This window comes from Drosophila montana, unplaced genomic scaffold (genome assembly GCF_035044405.1).
Source record: "Drosophila montana isolate Dmon_TW-CO22-7 unplaced genomic scaffold, ASM3504440v1 contig_2481_1, whole genome shotgun sequence".
Lineage (NCBI taxonomy): Eukaryota > Metazoa > Arthropoda > Insecta > Diptera > Drosophilidae > Drosophila > Drosophila montana.
Window position 1 is genome coordinate 2,260,809 of NW_026997351.1, and position 22,070 is coordinate 2,282,878.

Consider the following 22,070-nt stretch of genomic DNA (forward strand, 5'->3'; position numbering starts at 1 on the left):
CTTCGACTCACTAATATAAGCTAAGAAATAGAGTTGTGATATCCTATTATAGTCGGAAAAAATGTATAAAAAATAAAGGAAAATGATTTAAACTTAATTTTCTTAAATGTTACCAAAAGAAAACTTTCTTTTTAAGAGTGGGTACTCCTTGCCTTTATAGCATAATCAGCTAAAGATCATATACCTCACTTATGCCGAAATCTTTTGTGGCAACATTTGCCAGCAGTCCTTCAGCTTGATGCGATGCGTCGGCTTTTACAGCTGGCAACCAGCGTCGTCAGCGCCGTAATCATTATGAGGGTCATGATGATGAGCTTGGATGGTCGTGAGCTGGGGCTGAACAGCTGTTCGTCTGATGTTTGATGCCGCTCTGTCGGCTAACAGTGGGGCCAGCTGTCGGCTCGGTTGGAGACTTGCAGCCGCTGTTAGCAGCTGTTGTTGTTGCTGCTGCTGCTGCTGGTTGTGGCACCTGCGCCTGCGCCATTGGAAGCGGCTAAAGGCTTGTCACATGTGTTTTGGCTGCCTAGAAAACATCGCATGTTGCTTCCAATGTGCCACAAAAGGCGCAAGCAGCGGCAGTGGCAGTGGCAGCGGCAGTGACAGTGGCAGCGGCAACAACAGCAACAACTGCCGCGAATTGGAATGTGGCGCACGATGGTAGACGACAACGCCGTGCACCCTGCAGTCTCGTGCGGCCGAGCAGCGACCAGCAGAGCAGAGCACCAACTGAGACAGCCAGCCAGCCAGCCATCCAGCCAGTTAGCCTGTCAGTCAGTCAGTCAGTCAGTCAGTCAGCCAGTTTGTCAGCCGAGAGTAAGAAATTTTTGTGTGCAACTGCCAAAGTTTAAATGTTAAATTGTTTAAAAAATTTGCCAAGTGCGTCGCGTGTTCGCCTCAGAAACTTGTGGCAATCAATCAATTAACCCAAAGCCCCAGCAGCTGCCAAAAGTGGGCGGCGGCCGCAACCCAAAACTTGTCCCAACCTGTCCAGACGAAGACGCCTCATTGACAGCAACAGAAATATAAAAAAACAAAACTACAAATATAAAAACAACAAAAAAATAGAATAAAAATCAATATCCGTCTAAAGTTTATTTCGGCCTAACTCAAATGCAACTAGAAGCTGCACAGCTAAGCAACAACAACAGCAGCATAAACACTATAAACAACGATTACCTAACTAAGTTGGACAGCGCCTAAGAGTCCACTACGTTTTATAAACATATAAGCAAAAAGAATAAAGAACAAAAAACATTCAATTAAAGTTACTAAAATATTTACAAAGAAAAGCGATAAAAACTCACGAATAAATAACAAATTATTTGCACACAAAACTGTTAAAAATACAACGTATAACTATTTTCTAATAAACATTCCTCAACTATTTAGGTAAAGTCTTTAACTAAAATTACATAAGCTACACAAATTGGCAAAAAAAAAATATATATATAATATATATATATTTGCAATTTAAGTATTAAACAAAATATACGCAACTTTATTAACGCTTGATGCCAATCTGCAGCCGCTTCGCCATACATAAAGTATAAATAAATAAAATAAAAAAATATATATTAATATAAACAAATACGCCTATTAAGTTTGTTAAACATAACGTCTGATTAAAAAAAAAATAACATAAAGTCCATTTTGTGCAAAGCCAACTCAAACTCTAAACATTTACACAAAAACGCCAAACAAATTTTGAGAAAAGCTTTATAACTAATATAATATATTGTATATTAATAGAATGCAAATGCTGAAAACTGAAACAAAAAAGTTGCTCCATCCATAGTGCAAAGCGAAGTTAAACAAAAATTATATAAGCGTTATTAACGAAATATTAAAACTTAAATTAAAAAAACAAAACAAAAAAATTTAGAAAGGTAAGTTAACTACAGATTAGACATAAGTTCAATACGATGAGTATTAACATATTAGTAAAATAAATAAATAAAATATTAACTTAATAAATATAGAAAATAAACGAAATAAAAATAACATAGTTGTTGAATAAATAATTTAATTAATAATCAAATAAACAATAATAATTCATCAGCATAATAAAAACTTAAATAAATAAAAAATACTATAAATATATATAAAAAAAAAAACAAATAAATAAATAATTAAGTAATTATAAAAAGTAATTGATAATAAATATAAGTTAATAGTTAAAAAATAATTAAATAAGCATTATAAGAAATTATTATATTTATAATTAATAAAGTAATTAATGGTAATAGTTGCAATAAATGCAGTATAATATAAGATATTTTCAAGAATAATATTATAATATAATATTCATATTTAGTTAGTCTATGATCTGCACCAGATTATCAAGTAAAACTCATCGGTAAACAGGAAGTTAAGTCAACTGAGCAAAATTGAGAGCAATTTCTTGGGTCGCATTGTGGCATGTTGACTTCCAAGATAAATTGCGCTTGACAGCGGCAAGCTGTTGGACATGTCGACTTCAAAATTCAACGGTTGATTGGACGCACAGCTGAGCGAGGCACACACACAGACACACACACAGCCACACACACAGCCACACAAAACAGCAGAGAGCTTGGCCAGCTGTTCGTGGCGCCTCCACAGAGAACGCGTCTCCTGCTGAGTGGCAACAGCCGGCAAGCAAAAAGCAGCGCGCAAAATCAATATTTACTTTGCTGGCAGCTGTTTGCCACTGTATTGGTGCCGTGGCAAACCCGTGTGCGCGCGCGTGCGTGTGTGTGTGTGTGTGTGTGTGTAGCCAAATCAGATGGTTGCCGTCTGCCTTCCAGTCGAGCGGACTGCCAAAATGGCGATGTTTTGCTCAACGAAATGCTGAGTGCTTCTTAGCTAAAATGCGTGTAGTTCTTTTCTTACTTTCAATAATATAAAATTAAGTTAATTTTGGTGCCCGCTTTGGCTGCCATTCAACTTTGGCATTTGCTGCGACTGGAAGTTGCGTAATTTCTTGAGCGTTGCCCAATCGCACATCAGATGCACATCGACTGCCTTCCAGTCGGTCGGCGTTATAGCGGCAATATATTTTTTGTTGTTGTTGGAATTTTTGTTTTTTTTGGCACGATATCGTCTCCGGCTTCCTATCCGCCGTACTGTCCGGCCAGCGGCTGCTCAGTTGTTATCCGAGTGTCCTGTGCATTATATGAGTAACAGTTTTTATTCCGGCGCACACTCAACTAAAAGCACGTAACATCATTGCCAACGAAACATTCCTAATCCACAGCGGGAACACGTAAATAATATATTGATATATTTATCTGTATATTTTATTATTTATACCAAAAATCAGGGCATAGTTTGTAAATATATGAAGATAAGATATCATAAAATATCTCATTTTTAATCGCATATTCAAATTATTTACTAATTATTTATTTATTATACCTTATCTTTCATACATATTGTGCCAATTGTTTTTGTTCTTCTCTTGATAAGAAAACAAATTGGCTAATTGAAATCAAGCATGTATATCATAGTTGTGTACCAGACATATATAGATGTTTATATAGAACCATCCCTTCCATTCGTTGGTCCGGACCTGTCGATCTCAGGTGTTCTAAGAGCTAGAGACTTCAAATTTGGAATGTAGGTCCTATTGCACACGCAGATCAAGGTTTTTCTTTTACTATCTATAAATCGTTCTATTGATCATATCTTGAAACTTCTAAGATGAAGAAAACCCGAATAAGGCATGTAGGTCTTCGTGTAGTATATCACAGATTAGAAATATTTCCCTTTTTTGACATTCCCTCAATTCCTTAATTAAAAAAAAATAAAAATAACCAACTTTATCGGAAAGGTAGAGACTTGCACTTTGGTATACATGTATTTATTAAATAAGACCTGAAAATTGTATAAAGATCGGATAATAAATTTGAAAGTTATTCAAGAAGAGGCACATCCGTCTGTCTGGTTGTCTAATTTTAATAGTCTTTCGGCGATGTATACAGGGTAACTACCAGTCGAATCTAGAGAACTTATAACATGTTTCGATTTTGAAGTTTTGAGGGTTTTCAAATATAATTTTGAACTACAAATTCGAAAATTAGAAATGGTTTTATTTCATTTTAATTATTATGAATATGAAATTATTCAAAAGATTATGAAAATATTTATTTTTATGAAATTCGTTTTTCTTTTGGAGTCAAGATAGATTTTGGGTTAGCTTCAATTGAGATGATCTGAGATAAGTCTGGAAATGTGGCATATACATGACACTTTAGCCAGTTCTTAAAGTAGGCTATGCAATTACTCTTTTACGCTATTGACATGGCGAAGGAGGGGTGGGATCGGGGGCTTGCCTACTCCATCCAGTAAGGAGTCTAGAGCCTAATGCGCCAACTCCGAAATGCCAAGAAGGCGGCATATCGGAAAATCGACGACGACGACGACGGCGCCGACGAGAATGACTGGCAAAATGTTAGCCGGCGCGGAACGGTTGGAGGGCGGGCCATGGCGCCACCAACGAGACGAGACCGAACGAAACAGAACGAAATGAAACGATTGGGAAACGAGCCAAAAACGAATTGAAACGAACTGGAAGCGACGAGTGGCGCGCGTTCAGCCGGCCGCACGAGTCGCAAGGACGAGGACGAGCCTTTATCGGCCCAGCTGAGCGAACAACAACAGCAACAACAACAACATCAGCAGCAGCAGCAGCAGCAGCAGCAGCAGCAACAACACAAACAGCAGTTATAAAAGCTTTGGCAGCGCCGCACGCAGACGCAGACTGGAATAGTTCCAATAACGGCAAGCAAGCCACACACAAAACGCGAGCAATAAAAACAACAAGAACAACAAACACTGAAGTTGCCGTGCAGCCAAAACGGCGACGAGTTGACGCCGCTGCCGCTGTCGCTGCCGCAGTCGCCGCTTCTTGTGCTGCTGAACGCCGACGCCGCTTCGTTGTGCGAGTTGTTCCGGCCAAAGATTCAGTCGTCGTCGAGCTTTCAAAACGTTTGCAGCAAACGAAAAAAATCACACACAAAATTGTGGGCAGCAGCAGCTAAAGAAGAAGTCGCAACAACAGCAACAGCAGCAGCAGCAGCAGCAGTAAAATCAGCCGCAGCCGCAGCCGCAGCAGCAGCTAAAAAGTAAATTCAATTCAAGCTAAAAAAAAAAAAAAAAGAGAAGTTCTACAAAAAAACTTCAACTTATTTTTTTTTTGACAAGTTTTTTTCTGTTCGCAACTGAGGATTGCAAATTAAAGTGACAAATTTTTGTTGGTGTGTGTGCCTGTGTGTGTGTGTGTGTGCGTCAAGTGGCACTTCCGTTTGCCCTCTTGCCCTCTTGCCTGCTGGTATATGCAACTTCTTTGCCTGCTGGTAGGTCGGAGGTTTTTGTGGCTTCCTTGCGGTGATATCATATAACAAATTGCCACAGTTCTCTGCGGCTTGCAGCCACAACACGTGCCGCGACTGGTGTGTGTGAGTGTGTGTGAGTGTGTGTGTGTGTGTGACCTATTGATTCTACAACTTCCTCTGCAGTTGCTTGAGGCTCAGCGCAGTTCCGTTTCATTGCGGCTTCAGTTGCAACTTCTTTTAAGCGCCTCAGTTGCACAGCTCAGTTCTTGCACGTTGCAAGTGTCTGCTTCAATTTATTTTTTTTAACATTTTTTTCTAGTCTTTCGACTTTAATACGATCTGTACAAGTGATTGCTGCAGCTATTTGGCCAATCATCAGCAGCCAATCAATTTTAAATTGCAAATTGCTGCAGCTTTGCGTGACTTGAATGAAAAAATAGTGTGAACATATATAATATAAGAAGTAAGCCCGCGCAGATATTCTCCATAAAGCTGCTTCTTCTGTAGCTGATGTAAAGATGTAAAGCTTACAAAATTGGAGCCGTTAAGCAATATATATTATTTTAAGAAACACTTTTCTTTCACTTAGCCAGGGGGGTTTTCGATAGCAGAGCAAGTTTTGGAGTTGCTTAGGGTTTTTTTTTATGCTGTGATGTATTTGTATGTACTTGGAAAAGGCTTGATTGATTGATTTATTAATAAAGAAAATGCTAAAAATTATAAAATAAATAATAAAAGTATTAATATTCATATATAATATAATATTTAATATTTATAATATATAATATAATATATATATATATTAACAGTAAGAAGCTAGCTCGTGATATTATCAGGAATAGGGCTGCAAGTGCTGCGATTTGCAGTTTGAATCAGCTCGTTGGTTCAGTTCGCGAAGCAGTTTTTCCACATTCTTGTCCTATGACAAACTTAGTCTTTACTAATTTTCCAAATTTTAATGATATTATATACATTTTTAAAATACAATTGCCCGTTGTACTGCAAATATTTTTATACACAATACACGGCCAAAATACGATTTTCATTCAGAGTTTTAAGGACTTGGCGGCTGTCTTAAACCGAACCACTATTAAAACACAACATGGTTTGGTTCGGCTTTCGGCTTGGCTGTTTTCTGCACAATTGGTTAGGTTTAAGTTTCGGCTTATAGACACGATTTCTGAAATCCCGGCTTCGGACCGGATCTGCTCAATATCTGTAAAGCAAGCAATAGCAATAGCAATAGCAGAAAATGGTTTCATTAAATCGAAAATATAATACGAAAATATATATCAAACAATAAACATAAATAATGTCTCAATATAATAGAGCAATAAATGCTGAAAGTTTGATTATTTATTTTTGAATAGTTACCTTTTAACTATCCAACTATTAACCCAACCAATAACTGTCTCTAGCCGAAAACGATATGCAAATTCACTTTAAACTTCCCTTTTTAGCTTTCGATTATCTATAAACACAAGCTAGTTTAGTAAATCTCTAAAACAAATTCAGTTTGGTAAAAGCATTGCATGGATATGAAGTTTGTATTCCAACTAAATAATGCAAAAATCAGCACAGTCCAAATGCGAAAATGCTTCCTTGTTTTTGGTCGCCTGCACTTGACTTTAGCAGCTGCGCTTTTTTGGTGGCAAATGCAAATAATAAGAGGAAAACAAAACAAAACAAAGATATGGGCCCAAAAATAGCAAAAACTCATTAATCAAAACCAAGGCGTGCCCACGACGACCAAGACCCCCAGAGATATAGCCCCAAGCAAATGCAAAATTGCATTGCGTTTGGCAGCTCTCAGAACTGAGTACTTCGAATATCTAGCACTCATGTGTGTATATGGGGTGTGCGTGAGTGTGTGTGCGTGTGTGCGTGTGTGCGTGTGGAGCGGTGTGTGGAGATACAAGTGTAGCTGCATTTGCCGGCGACTGGCTGGGTGAATCATCGGGCGACGCCGCCAACCACACGAACCAGCGGCAATGGAGACACTAGCAACAGCAGCAACAACAACAACAACAACAGCAGCAGCAACAACAACAACAACTTACTGAAAGGCGGCGTCAGCGGAGCGCAACGCCTGTGGCAAGGGAGAAGGCGCAATGGGCACGTAGACCAGGCACGCGACCAAGTCCAAGTCGCAAGGAAGCAACAACAACAACAGCAGCAACAACAGCCCTAACAACAACACACTGCAGGATGACAACAACAACGCGACACAAAATATCAAAAGGAGTTGTTCAGCTTGTTGTTTTTGTTTTTATTTTTATAGCTGTTGTTTCTGTTGCTTCTGTTGCTTTTGCTGTTGTAGTTGTTGTTGCTGTTGCTTTTTATAGTTTTCACATTCAGTCAGGCAACACCAGCGCCTGATGACGTCGACGTTGTCGTCGTTGTCGTTGCCATGGAGCGATGACGACATCTTTTTGGGGTGTGTGTGCCTATGTGTGTGTGTGTGTGTGTGTGTGGTTGCTGCATGTGTGCAATTTGTGGCTGTTGTCGTTGTTGTTGCCAGCAACACGGCCAAAGTTCAATGCATTTATATGCGGAGCCTGTCTATGGCTTTTTATAGCTCCTTGGCTGTTTGGCTGTTTGGCTCGTCTGGCTGATGGAACTGGCCGTCGGCCTGTCGGCCCGTCGGCCCGTCAGTCCGTTGGGCCGTGCGGCATTAGAGGCTTGCCTCGGACCTGGCTAGTTCTATATATGTGTGCGTCTTTTCAGGTTGTCATAAGTGCAGCGACGAACAGCAAATTGTTGTTGCAAGTTGTGTGGAACTGGAAAAAAAAATTACTTCTAAAACTCTTGCAGAGCCACTTGAGCTGATTAACTGGAAATAAAAGTAAAATGGGACGACTTTCAATAGCTTAGGTCAACAATAGAACTTTGTGTAAAATTCAATTTTTACAATATATATTGAAACTCATAGAGCTTAGAAAATGGGCAAAGGCACTTTGTACTGATTGACATATACAGGAAAATCATCGATACTCTAGATACTTTGCCAAAAGTTAATAAGTTCTACGTTTCCGTCGCTTCTCCTCTCCATTTGAAATATATATTAGCATATGTCAAGCCGCGCTTATAACACAAATTTCCCCTTTTTTTCGCTCTTTTATTTGCAGATCCAAAGATATTCAGCTAGCAAACGAAGGAAAGCTAAAAAAATTAAAAAAAAAAAACAAACCAAAAAAGCAGCAGAAGAAAAACCAAATAAAGACATTAAAAAAAAGTATATATATATATGAATATATATATATAGACGTCACTCGTAAGCAGAAAACAAAAGTTTAAATTTGCATATTAAAAAAACTCACACACACACACACATATAAACACACACACACATTACTAAACCAAATGGACAATTATTATTAATTAAAATATTAAAAACCAAACCAAAAACAAAAAAAGCATTGCTACAAGTAAAAGCTAGTCCAAATCTACAGAAAAAAAAAGAAAAATTATATTTAACTCATAATATTGAAAGAAAAATAAACTAAAACAAAAATCAACACGCCAATTGCCGCAAAATTTACTCCAGCAAAAAAAACCAAATATTGTTAAAAAATTCCCAAACGCAAAAAAGTAAAAAACAAAACGAATCTAATTTAATTTCAAGAAAACCCAAAAGCAACTAACACAGCTTCGAAGTGTGCACAACAAATAAGAAAACAAAAAGAAAATTGAAAGCAAAAAAAAAAAATATTAAAACAATAAATAAATAAATATAAATAAAAAAACCTATAATTTCGCATATAAAGAAAATAACCAATTAAGCAAAAAATTGCAGAGACAAAAAAAACTGAAGTGAAGAACTCATAAAAAAAAGCGCCCAAGTCACGGCCAGCAAACAAAAAGTACAACAAATAACAACAACAACAACAACAGCAACAACAAAAAGCAGCCGCAAGAAGCGCAGCTTGTGAAGTGAAGCAGCAAAAGCTGCCACGCCCCGTCAGCCAGCCGCCCGCCCAATTGCCACAGCAGTCAAGACTGAGCTTCGGACGTTTTATCGAAAAATTTCCAAGAAATTTGACGTGCCACAAAACGCCGCGCAAGACAGAGACAAGCCAGTGAGAGCGAGACAGACACAGAGCGAGAGTGAAAGAGAGAGAGAGAGAGAGAGAGAGAGAGAGAGAGAGATAGAGACAGAGGCAGTGTGAGCGAAAGAGACACGCATAGTGTGTGAAAAAGTACGGTAGAGTTTCAAAAACTCCGAAGCGCAAAGCGATACGTGTTTTTTTTTTCAAGTGTACGGCTAGGTAATTTTTTTTAGTGTGCCCGTGTCTGTGAGAACAAGAGCAACAACTGTGATGGGAGATCGGCCAAAGGCGACAACAACAACAACAACACCAGGAGGAGCAGCAGCAGCAGCAGCTGGTGTAGGAACTAGTGAAGCAGCCATCATGGCAGCAACCGCTCCGGAAGGCCCCGTCCAAACCAACGGGAATGGGAATGGCAACGGCAATGGCAACGGGAATGGCAACGGGAACGGGAACGGCAACGGCAACGGGAGTGCTGATCCGCCCCAGCAGCTAGGGCAGGTGGAGGTGCATGTACCAGCTACGGCTCCATTGCCGCCGCCGCCCGGGCAAGTGGATGCAGATGGCGTGGGTGCAGCTGGCGGCAGCGCTGCTGCCGATGCTGGCGAGGCTGGCGATGATGCGACCACTGGAGCGGGCGCCAGCTCATTGCCGCCGTCGGAAATTGGCGGGCGTCCGCCGCTGGATACCGCCTGCTCGGATGGCGGTGGCGCCTCCAGCTTGGCCGGCGGCATTGTGGGACCGCCCAGCCCGCTAACCGGCTGCTATCTGCTAATTGTAATGGGCGAGCCGCACTCCGAGGAGCACAAGGACAACATCTTGCAGCATCTGCTCAAGGGTAAGTGGCACGTGTAATGCATACATATACATATGTTAGATATCTGCATGCCTACATGGCATATATGCGAAACATCAAAGCTGCACGTAATCCGATTCCCCCGCCCCTGCCTGCCACTCGCTCAACACACAAATGAAAAAGTTCGTCTAGCTCATCAGCATAAATTATTCGCATTGCTCCCATAGAAAGTTTGCATATGCAAATGAGCAGCTGGAGCAGATCGGGCGGGCGAGCGGGCTTGCCATGGAGTTACGCCTGAGCAAATAGCGTCGCGTGCCAGTCGAATGCAATCCAATCCAATTCCAATCCAATTCCAATTCCAATCCAATTCCAATTTCAATCCAATCCCAATCCACTTGCACCCATCGCTGGCCAATCCACCCACTGTGCGCTGCCCATTTTCACACTTTGCTGGCTGCCGACACGCCGTCTAATTAGCTGCCCACCACCCACCTCCCACCAACCTCCACCCGTCGCTTCTGGACAAGTCAGTGGTCAGTTTTCATAGTCAATGGCCAGGCAGCCCATGCTTTTCGGTTTTGGCTTGTCTTGTTATATTTCCTTTCTCCCCCCCTCGACCATTTCTTATTATTTATTATTTATTATTCATTTTTCATCTGCCGTTGCTTCCAACTAGCCGTTTTCTTGCTCATTTTCACTTGCCGCCAACGACTGACACAGTTTTCCGGCTTGCACATAATTATCTTGAGTGCTGTCGATGGTATCTGAGCTGTGGGCGTGGCACTGATTGCCCCCAAATGCAGTTCGAGACAGTTTCAGAATACCTTAACGAACGAGGTTTAAATAAATTAGAGGAATTGCAATTGCGGACTTTGTTGAAGATATCTTGAAAAACGGAAAAGCTGTCCGATATAGTTGTAAAGTTGTCCGATATTGTTAAGTCTTGGTTCATCTGTAAGAAGCATGTTAGAATCCGTTTGTGCCAAGTTTTCTTAAGATAGCTTCAAAAACAAAAATTTGCTCAAGCGAGACCTTTATTTTTGACCGATTGTATGGCAGCTATATGATATAGTGGTCCGTTCTTTCTGTCCGTTTCCGGCAACAGAAAGAAGCATAAAAAATTAGAGATTAGTTTGCAAAGCAAAAGACAGACGCACACTATATATACATACATATATACTATACTCTTTGGGAGATGTCGAAATTATATAATTAAAAACATATATATTAATGTAAACAAAAAATGGCCTTTCACACATAAGATCTTCTAAGTCTTAGGGCATTTTTTCAAATGTCAGTCTTTTGTTTAAATGTTAATAATGTTTAATAAGATTGAGGTGAATAGAGAAGACAAACATAGACTTTACAATCCGAATAGCTTACAACATACTCTCTTTCCGGTTTAAAATCAAGCTCTAAACCATTAAAAAAAAAGGGGCGTTGCTGACAACGACGTCGGAAATGGGCGTGCCAGAAATAAATGTTAATCATTAAATATCAGCTGTAAATTAAGAAAACAAAACTGTGTATGCAACACCAAATTACCTTTTTTTCCCCTCTAGTAACAGGGTATAGAAATATTGAATTCAAACTATATATATTCGTAGAATAAGGTGTAACAAGGAAAAGCGTAGATACCAATTCTTATACTCGTTCAAAAAAGTGAAAAGAGTCTATAAATTGGTTTTGTCCCATATTCGACTTGATGTCCATCCGAGCCGTTCGTCCGTCTGTCAGTCCGTCTGTACATATTAGCCAATTCTTTCGGCATTATTGATTTTAGACTTAGAAACTTAGAATATACATTAAGATTATATGACTTCGCCCACATGGAGCGTAACAAATCGCAAAAGTGTTTATATCCCACAGTCTTGCAGTTGGAATGATCTTATTTGGAATGAAGTATAGTTGTCCCAAAGCTCAGTCCTAGCATATCATAGCATCCTTCAATCGATGCCTCTTAATAAGTTTGCTGGGTAGTCCCCTTATGCTGGGACTGTGCACGAGCATAAGGGGAATTCTCGGAGTTAATCCCTGATTTATCTATTCATCAATGTTGTTGGAGAAAAGACAATTAAGTGCTAATAAATGTAAACAATAGCTAAAAGCTTCAATGGATTCTAATTTTGAGTATCCAATACTCGGAAATAGCTTAGACTGTTTTCTATTTGTTGCGTTTAGCTGGACTTGGGAGAGAAAGAGTGTAGAGGCGGGGTGTGAATTAAGGGAAATTGCCGCGCCGCTGGATGCAAGCTAATCGCAATTTTCCCGCAGCACAATTAACACAGCGCGCGGCGGAGGAATAGATAGTTATATAACTAGAACAACGGATAGAAATGGGGGCGTGGCGTGGCGTGGGTGTCGCACAGCTAGCCGCAAATTCAATTTAAACGTCGCATTTAATTCGATTTAAACAAATTGCGCCTCTAAGTATGCAGCATTTGTTGCAATTTAATTAAAAATTTAAAAAAATGGCGAGCGTAAGCTCATATTGCAGCGCAAACACACGTACACGCACACACTCAAGCACATACTCACACACACATGTGAAGCTTAAAATGCTTTTGTATTAATTATTTTCATGTTGATTGCATTGCACGGCACATACAACAAAGTTCAACAGTTGCAACCGGAAGTGGCGCCGCACAACAGTCTAACTAACTCTGCGTGTGTGTGTGTGTTTGCTGAGTTATTAGCAAATATTTGATTTATGCAGACAACAAGAGACTGTGGCAAAGCCCAAAGCCCAACAGATGAGGCAGGCATTGAGATGGGCTGTGTGTCTGGGTGGCTGGCTGGCTGGTTGGATGGGCGGTTGTCTGGCTGGGCGTGGCAGCTTAGCCAAGGGGCAGCTATTGCAGCAAGTGGCAAGTGGCATAATTGCTCGACAAGCGTCGCCGTCTGACGCGCCCAAATGCTACGGAAATTACAAAAGTTGACCGTGCACGACAAAAATTAGTCGTTCGCTCTTTTCAGTGGGTGTGGCTGGGCGTTTGGGCGGCTTATTGCGGGGGCTGGGTGGGTTGGCTGGTGCGTCGCTTGGGCGCGGCCGCTTGCCAGGGGCTGCTCTCTGGACGCTGTTTACCTGCAGTTCTTGTGCGTTTTATTTTTGCGCTAGTTTTTGCGGAAAAATTTTATGTTTGTCCAGTGCCGACATTTACGCCGGACAAATAGACGAGGCCCAGGCCCGAGTCGGGCACTGGGAGCATTTGTGCGGTGCAAAGGGGGGCCCCGTGGTGCGTTGTTGCAGCGAATGAGGCAGTTTTTTAATTGATTTTGTGACACGGTCGACCAGCGTTGCGTTCGGGCCGGGTTGAGCAAACACCAACGCAAATGTAAATGGGAAAAGGCTAATGGGAAAATGGGCCCGAAGAGGAGGCAATGCGGCGGCTGAAATGCGATGGATACAGATGGGGTACATATATATATATATATATATTATGTAGCTATAGATAGATGAAAAAATAGTTAGAAAAAAAGGAGCATTGGGCATTAGCTAGCTGCTATAAAGGATAATACAAATATTAAAACAGGACTCTTTAGAAAGGAGGCAGCATAAGTCCAGTAGATAAGTCATATGTATCAGTAAAAATAAAGCGCTTTATCGAGCAGTTTGTTAGACATACTTTAAAAAACAAAAAAGTTGTTCATATATGATTTAATTTCCAATAGATAAGAGGACCTTAGCATATAGTTGTTCCAGGTCAATAAAGGTTTACTGATATGTAAAGAACATAATGAACGTAATGTGAATGTGAGTCAAATATCTATCAAAAACCTCTTAAGGCGACAAGAAGGTTGTAGGACAACCATATGCTGTAGACGATATCATAGTATTACAATTTAGAAACTAGTTTAAAGGCAGACTTATAAAGGCCAAGACGGGCGGGCGCATAGATACATCTGCTCGTCTCATTGAACAAGAAGAAGATCATATATATAGTATGAGATTGAAGATGTCTTATCAACTCATCGAGTTGCACTTCTTTTTAACCAAAAGTAAATATATTTAGGACTTACATCAAAGCAAATACAAATTAAATAACAGAGTTAAAAATTTAGTCGAGCTTAAGAATTCATAGATAAAATATTTCTGTATTTTAGCTATTATTTTAGAAAAAGTATAGAAAATTGCAAGTAAATAAAGTTAGATAAGGAACAGAGAAATTCGACCAAACAAATACTCCCGAATGTAGCATAAATAGATCTTCAAAGAATAAAAAGAATAAAATTAAAAATCTCTGCAAGAGCTTAAGAACTTTCATTTTTTTAAACAAGCTAAACCCCAAAACTGAATGAAATTCATGATCTTCTATTCCCTTGTGAACTAGAATCAATCTGAAGCCCAAAACAGAGGTATTAAGTTTACTTTCAAACCTAAAAAAAAAAAAAACAGAACAGAACATGGGCAATTCTTCCGCCCGGCACTTAGTTGCCCACCTATTTGCCGGAAGTGAATCGGGTCTGAGCTGCCGTATCACTTACATTTATGAGGAACTCGACCACTCGAGGTTCCCACCAAGAGCAGCCGGCACTTGATACGGTTACCAGCTCCGCGTACTCCTCTGCACTTAATTATGACAATTACTGCTGCTCAATTGCTGCGTATCTAGTTTTTATTCTTCTTCACTTGTTCTGCTTCTTCTTTTCGATTAGTCTAATTTAAGCGAGGGGCGCCACATTTCGCTTGGCTCATTTGGTTTAATGGCTGAGCTTCATTTCGCAACCAGCGCTTTTTAATTAACTTAAAAAAGAAATCAATATAAAGAGCAGCGTTCAAGGTCAGCCAATGGAACCAAATGAGGCAAGCGACAAGGTGGGTGGGGATGAGCGGGGGCAAGCGTTGAAAACACGGATATGTCAGAGCTACATAACCTTATTATAATGACAATTGTCCAGGGTGGGCCTTGGATGGCAACTGGTGACATGGTCTAGAGTCTTGGGTCTAGGGTCTAGGGTCTTTGGGGCGTGTCGCCTGTTTAAGCATTGCGAAAATTGGTTAAGGCAAAAATCGATCAACTGGCAATGCGATAAGAGACAATAGAGAGAAGAGTGAGAAAGGGGAAGAGACAGAGAAAGAGAGACAGAGAGCGAGAGCGAGAGCGAGAGAGAGAAAGTGCGTGGCTCGCTTCGATTTAATGGCTATTTTTAGCGTCGGGAACTCTGCTGGCAAAGGGTGTTGGGCTGTTGCCCGTCAACTGCGTGACAATGTGTATAAGAGATGACAGCTGACTGCACTTGATGACACACACACACGCACACACGCACACACACACACACGCACACAACTACAGCTGACGCTGCTTTGTTGACAGTTCAGCAACAGCCACGTCATCGGCTGTCGACTACGTGACTGAGTAACTGGATAAGCTGGGAAAACAAAGTGGATCCACCCAAAAAAAAAAAACAATAAAAACCCAATAGGAGCAGGAGCTGCAACTCTGCTGTTTGCCGGTGTCCAACTCTTACACAACTCTTAACAATGCGCAAAAAAAAAAAGAAATGAACAAATATCGTTGGCTGAAAAGTAGAAAATAAATATAAAATCAAAGCAAATAACCTAACGTGGCTAATCCTCGACTCGGCTCTTAGGACACTTGCGGCAAGCCAGTCGCAGCGTGGGGCAGAGTCGAGAGTCGCTCTCGGCTTTTGAGCCCATGACAGGAATCATTATAACAGTCCTGACATGTGCAGACATGTGTTTTGCTCGCCACACAATTTTATTACTCTGCAACAAATAGAAAGAAAAAAAATGTTGTATTCATTTATATAGAGGGAGACAAATGACAGATGAAAGATCTTGACGAGCTTTCACAATTTATTTGACATCAGTTTGCAGAGCTCTTTTGCGGATTACTTAGATTTTGCTGCAAGTTTGTTGTGTTGCATATGGTATTTGCCTAGCTACATAGCAAATATCCTTTAATGGATTCGTCTAATGGATTATTGTATGGAAGTCTTTTTTATATACTTACCAGCGGGTATTGCTCGGCCTTGCCCGTGGAACGTTTTGTGCTGCATATTTTAGAATTTACCTCTCCACGTGGAAAATTGAAATCAATCAATCGAATAAAGAATCAACGCTTTCCGGCCATGTTAGTCTAGAAGTCTAGAATCTTGAAGATGAAGAATAAACTTTCATTTATTAAACCTTTGACCCGCATTTGCGACCCCAGGAACATATCATATAAATTTCCACAAAGATCTTTGAAAATGATTTTTGAGAGCGATCGGATGGTAAGCAAAAAAGTTTCATACAAACGTTTTTCGCCATTTTTACACACATGCCTGTGGAATTTCCCGAAACCCCGTCTTAACCTATCCATATAACATATAAAACATATCCATATCTTATCAAACTCGGACTGATATACCACACCTTGTTTTCAAGGCCTTGTTTCCATGAACTCTGCAATTACGAGTTTCACTATTTGGCCCACACCTCTGTAAAACCTTAAACTATAACTTGAGAAGGATATTTAATTTTCTGTGTGCAAAAGGTAGCCATTTTTATCTTGTTCTTGTTGGAATTTGTAGGCGTAACACGGGGCGTATGAGCAATGCGTCAACGACATCGATTCGGTTGGCCCAGTTAGGCAAAACAATGGTTCGACTATGGTTAGGATTAATGCATTTGCGGTAAGGAGCAGGTGTTTGTGGCTGATTGATGACGCCAGCTCCACACACACACACACACACACACATACACACAGCCAGACAGGGTACGTGGCGCATTAAAACTGCTTTTATTGCAAATTAATTGCTTTTAAGTGCATTTTGAGGCCAGTTTGGCTATAAAAAAATACACACAGACACACGACCACACACATGTCGGCGCCTACATAGCTCGAGTGCCACGCCCACTGCGTGTAGTTCATCTGACGCGCCCGTGGTCACTTGGTTATTGGCGAGTCTCATATTACATGCGAACGACCGCCGCCTGAAAGCACTTTAATTAGTTTACATTTTCAGTTTTGAGCTTCGGTTACAATTTTGCGTTCTGCGTGTCATTAAGTCTGCAATTTAATTCGCAATTACTTAAATTATGCTGACAAACGGGCCAACGCCCCGCATTTAATTACAAATTACAATAAGCTACGATATGCAAATGCCAAATGTAATTATATTTGAAATTGCACGACCGAGCCGTGCACCAGGGCTGCGTTTGAGCTTCTGGTTAGTCACTGTGTTAAAGGTTTAGTTATGGTTTAGACAGGAGCCCGATCAACCGCAACCGAAGCCGCAACGGGGCACAGTCAAAGGGCATCGCTGCTTGTGGCATTTGGCAGCGGGACAGCTGCTGTTGAAACCACAAGCCCAGGTGGACCCCCAACGGGCCAACAACTTTTGTTGAAACTCGAAGCCTCGAGGCGCACACACCTGAGGACATCGCCGCCATTTCTTACACCCCACATTTTCTGTGCATCGGTATGTGTGGATGTGCGACGGTGTATCTTTAATTAGTTGCTAACTTCTTGCTGATGGCCCTCTAATTGCCAACTTGATGTGCTTCACAGAAGTTGGCCAAACTAAGGCCCGAATTGAAATGTAAACGTCGAGCTTAACTTGTCCTGTGACAATCCGTGAACAATCTGTGTCTTTTTGTACACAAAAGTCCGCAAATCAACTCAATCCTGACATATGCTCACAGAATTATAATCATACGCCAGACGAGTAGGCACGACTTCACACGGGATTTTCCCTAAAATAAAATTGAAAACTAACAGGGGATTTGACATGGCTTAACAGTAAAAGGCACGAGCCAAATAAAATTCAACAAATGAACCTTACACGACTAAACACAGTTTAACACGGCTTTCACGACACGACTTTAACTAAAACCCAACACGAAAGTAACATGATTTGAACACGAGGTGACACCAAGACTCGAAAAAGAAGTCGTTACGTCGAAGTTACTAAGATGACAAAATGAGTCAAACACGATCCGAACGCATATCAACACATCATCAACATTATTATGGCACTACTCAACATTACGAAACACTATTTAAGATAATAAAGCACGATTTGCATATAGGCCCAACACGAGTTTGAAACTAACGTGAGGTAACATGCTAGCAACACGGTACAAAAAATACTTACACGAGTTAATAAGATGTCAACACGAGTCAGACACGATTCCAACACAATTCAACACTTCATCAACACTATTCGAAGCGCGAACAATACAACACTACATCAGTTAAAATGTATTTACGCCATTATTCCAGCACGACACAAAATAGACAGGTCAAGAAAAAGCCTCAATACGACCTACTTATTTTCAAATACGAGTCCACCACGTCCCAACACAACGTAACGCAACATCAACACGACCGCTACACTGTTCCAACACGATCCCAATACAGCTCAACACATCGCCCAATATTATACTAATTTAATTCAATACATCAGAACAAGAGTATAAATGTCTTTGCACGGCTAAACACAATTAAACACGACTTTCAAGACACCACCCTAATATAAAACAAATTACAATATTCACATGATTTCAATACGGGGCAAAATGATCCCACTACCACTTACTAAGTTCCATACACGAGTCCAACACGAACCAACACAACATTAACACGATCGCACACGATCTCAACACGACCTCAACACGACGCAACACGACTTTTCCGATTAATGCGTAAAACAAATTGCACATGCGCTCATCTCAACTTTATACAGCATTTTATGGCAAACACCTCTAGGCACTTAAGAACAAACATTGATAGGTATAGGAATTTTATAGTGTTTTTTTGGCGCTTCGAACATTTTATGGAAACTCTTTCAGCTCAATTTGCGAACTGCCATAAAAATAGTTAAGGCCAAATTCGAATCTATAACAAATTCTTAGCTCGTATTCATGCAGTTTATCGTGTTAACATTTTCGAGTATTTGTGCACGAAATAGCTGAGACAGAGAGTGAGAGTGAGAGAGAGAGAGATAACTTTGCCAACTTATGGCACGCTTGGCAGCCATTTTGGTTGCAAATACCACGTGTAAAACGGCACAAGTTGTGGCTGCTATGCCCTAAAAGAAACAACAACAAAAAAACACATTGGAGAGCAGAACTTTGAAATAAAAAATGGCAAACTCGTAGCATTTAAAGTGAAATACAATTCGACTAATGCAATTGGCACACGTGCCTGCCCAAAGGCCTCGTATAGACCGACTTTAGATACATATGTATATGCATTAAAGTCGAATAGCTGTTTCAACATTTTGATTAACTGGCGCCGCCTCAATTTTCTTTTCAGTTTTCTGCTGTTCTCAGCATCATGGCCGAAACCTTTTTAAGAGCCAACTTCAATTTGGCTAAGCCACTTTATACTTTTGCGGCATTTTTATATATAAGTATAAGTAGAATGTTGCCCTCCCACATAATAATGAAAATTAATAGCTAATCTCGGTTGGTTTGCTCAAGACCTACATTAATAATACGACTGTTTCCGGCGGCGCTGCAAAATTTTCCACTGATGTTTTCCACGGCATCTGCTCATTTCAATATGCAAATTCTCGTATTTGGGCCGCTCGCTTCTTCGTTAAGTTGGTCGAGCGGAAGCGCAAAAGTTGCAGCTCCTTAAGCTGACAAATTTCCTCGAAATGGATTTTCCAAGGGAAATCGCTGCCGACTTTGTATTTGACTTTTTGATTGATTTTCCTTGCACTGAACTTTAGGCTATTTGAATTAGGGAGAGCTCTTAATTGATTTGGAAACTAGGCTCCAGATTAAAGTAATTGTAAGCGAAATTTATTAAGGAATAGTTTTATTTAACTATTCGCTTAGTTTGAAACTACTTGGAAACTCAATTAAGGCCCAGAAACAATGTTCGAATCGAATAAACATAAAACACGCACGATATTGTGTGCTGTTATAAAGGAATATTGATTGATGATTATCGAACACGAAATACGACCTACTTACATTATTTTAACGAATTGCTAGCGAGGACAATAAATTAACAACATGCTCTTAAGTCCTAAGCCCCTTTGAATACAGGGTATCAGGCAAATCCGTTGCATACTTTCCGGCGCCTTTTCAATTGAGCCAACGGCAGAGACTGCAAATAAATATTAGCCGTCTGCTCCTTTTCAGTCTTTTAACTAGCACACAAGCAATTTGAAATTAATTTTCAACAATTTGCAATCACAGCCAACGCAACTTGAACGTCTCTCCACAAGTCTCTTGCCATAACCATCCTTAACAACGCGAAATGCTTGGATAAATTGATTTTCACACTCTCGCAGCGCATTTGATCAGCTATTCAACAACGTTTGTTACCTTTGTTTATGTTTAATTACAAACGTTTTTAGTAATTGCAAATTTTGATATGAATTAAATTTGATTTAGTTTCGATTTGATTTAAATTTGATTCAATTAAGTTCAACAATAGATTCGAGCAGACTTTTGATTAATATTAAAATCAGTACTGCAAAAAAAAAAAATAGATGATTGGTTCAGCTCACGGCTTGAGCGAACTCATTGTGTTTAGTTACGGTTCATGAACCCGGTTTTCCACACTCATAAGCTCAGATTCTGGTTCAAAGGCTTAAAATTTTAATCAGGTCAATGAAATGTCTAATAAAAATATCGCATGTCGTAAATATTTCCATGTAGAAATAAAGAAAATGATCTCTATTTAATCTTGGCATCCACCCAATTAGGTTCCACAAGCGCAATCGTTGGGACCTTTAATTCTGGGTGTGCCTTAAAAGGTTTTTTGTTTATTATCAAACAAATTTTTAAAAAAATATGTTTCACTTCGGATTGTATTTCAACTGTTTTCTGGCTACTAGTTTGGTTCATTTAAAATTACCAAATTGTAATTCGCAATCAGTTCTCAATTGGTTTGTCTTGTTATACATATGGTTATGTGAAGAGCATAGTTGCTTCGGCTTGGTGCTTGTGTCTTTTTTGTTCTGTATGGCATTTTTTCAATGAGAGTTTTTGCCAGCATGTTGGCTACGTGGAAGCGTCCTGAGGGCGCCAGCTGTTTGCACAGGCAATAATTCATGTCACACTTCAATTATTTAAGTCAACAGAGCTCATTCGATTGGTTTCTGTGCACAGCTTGGTGATGTTGGGTTTTCCCATCCTTAGGTCCCTTAGTTGTTGCTTTTGTTGCTTTTGTTTTTGCTGTACACATGTACATGCATAATTAATTGGCAGCTGACGTAGCGCTCATAAATTTCAGGGTTGTCACGTTTAGCGGCAAGTTTGTTGCCGGTTTGTCGCCTGTCAGTTGCTTGTCAAAGCTGAAAACCATAGCACACTTTTTTGCGGTCTTGCGCTCTTGGTGGTCTGCCCACGTGCCACACAAAGCGGAGCAGCAACCGCAACGGAAGCGGGAGCGGCAGCGGCAGCAAAGCAATTTGAATTCACTTCAATGACCGTAAATATGTTATGCATAATATGTATCTGACAGATACATTTTGCGATTTGGCCGCTGCTCGAAATGCAATTTTTATTACATATTTGCCGCACATTTCTGTAATTTTATGTGCAGCTTTTTATGGCGCAGCACCTGCCCCAAACGACACACAGCGCAACCAAAGAAGAGCAACCGCCGCGCGCCCCTTTGCGGCACGAGGAGCATTTGATTTGATTAGAGCAACCAAATGGGAACCTTGATTCCACAGCCTTGCCTGCCTTTGGGGAGCGTTCGGGGGGCGCATTTGCGAAATTAAAAGCAGGCTAGCATAATCACCAAGCGATTTCCATTTGCTGTTGCCAGTTCACTTCCTCGCTTATTTTTTTGTTGGTCGGCTGCCAAAATGCGACACATGGCCAAACAGCAGCAGCGCCTAAAAGCAGGCCGCAATCAATGTACTCTTGGCCAACAATCTAAATGTAGCACAGCTGCTGACCAAAGCATTGCAAATTAAATCCCATAAAAT

The 22,070-nt window shown here is 40.4% G+C and overlaps 1 protein-coding gene across 2 annotated transcripts in view; it reads left to right on the forward strand.

The window, feature by feature from the left end:
- The first annotated feature begins 4,941 nt into the window (after positions 1-4,941).
- LOC135428317 (microtubule-associated protein futsch) overlaps positions 4,942-22,070 on the forward strand; it is a 64,117-nt gene continuing 46,988 nt past the window's right edge. The window contains exons 1-2 of one of the 2 annotated variants that reach the window (XM_064682241.1): positions 4,942-5,105; positions 8,444-10,202. In XM_064682241.1, the coding sequence (XP_064538311.1) occupies positions 9,635-10,202 (568 nt within the window). In that variant the 5' untranslated portion in view covers positions 4,942-5,105; positions 8,444-9,634. Of the gene's footprint in view, positions 5,106-8,443; positions 10,203-22,070 lie in introns of those variants that run through there. The other variant, XM_064682240.1, reaches the window with a different exon arrangement.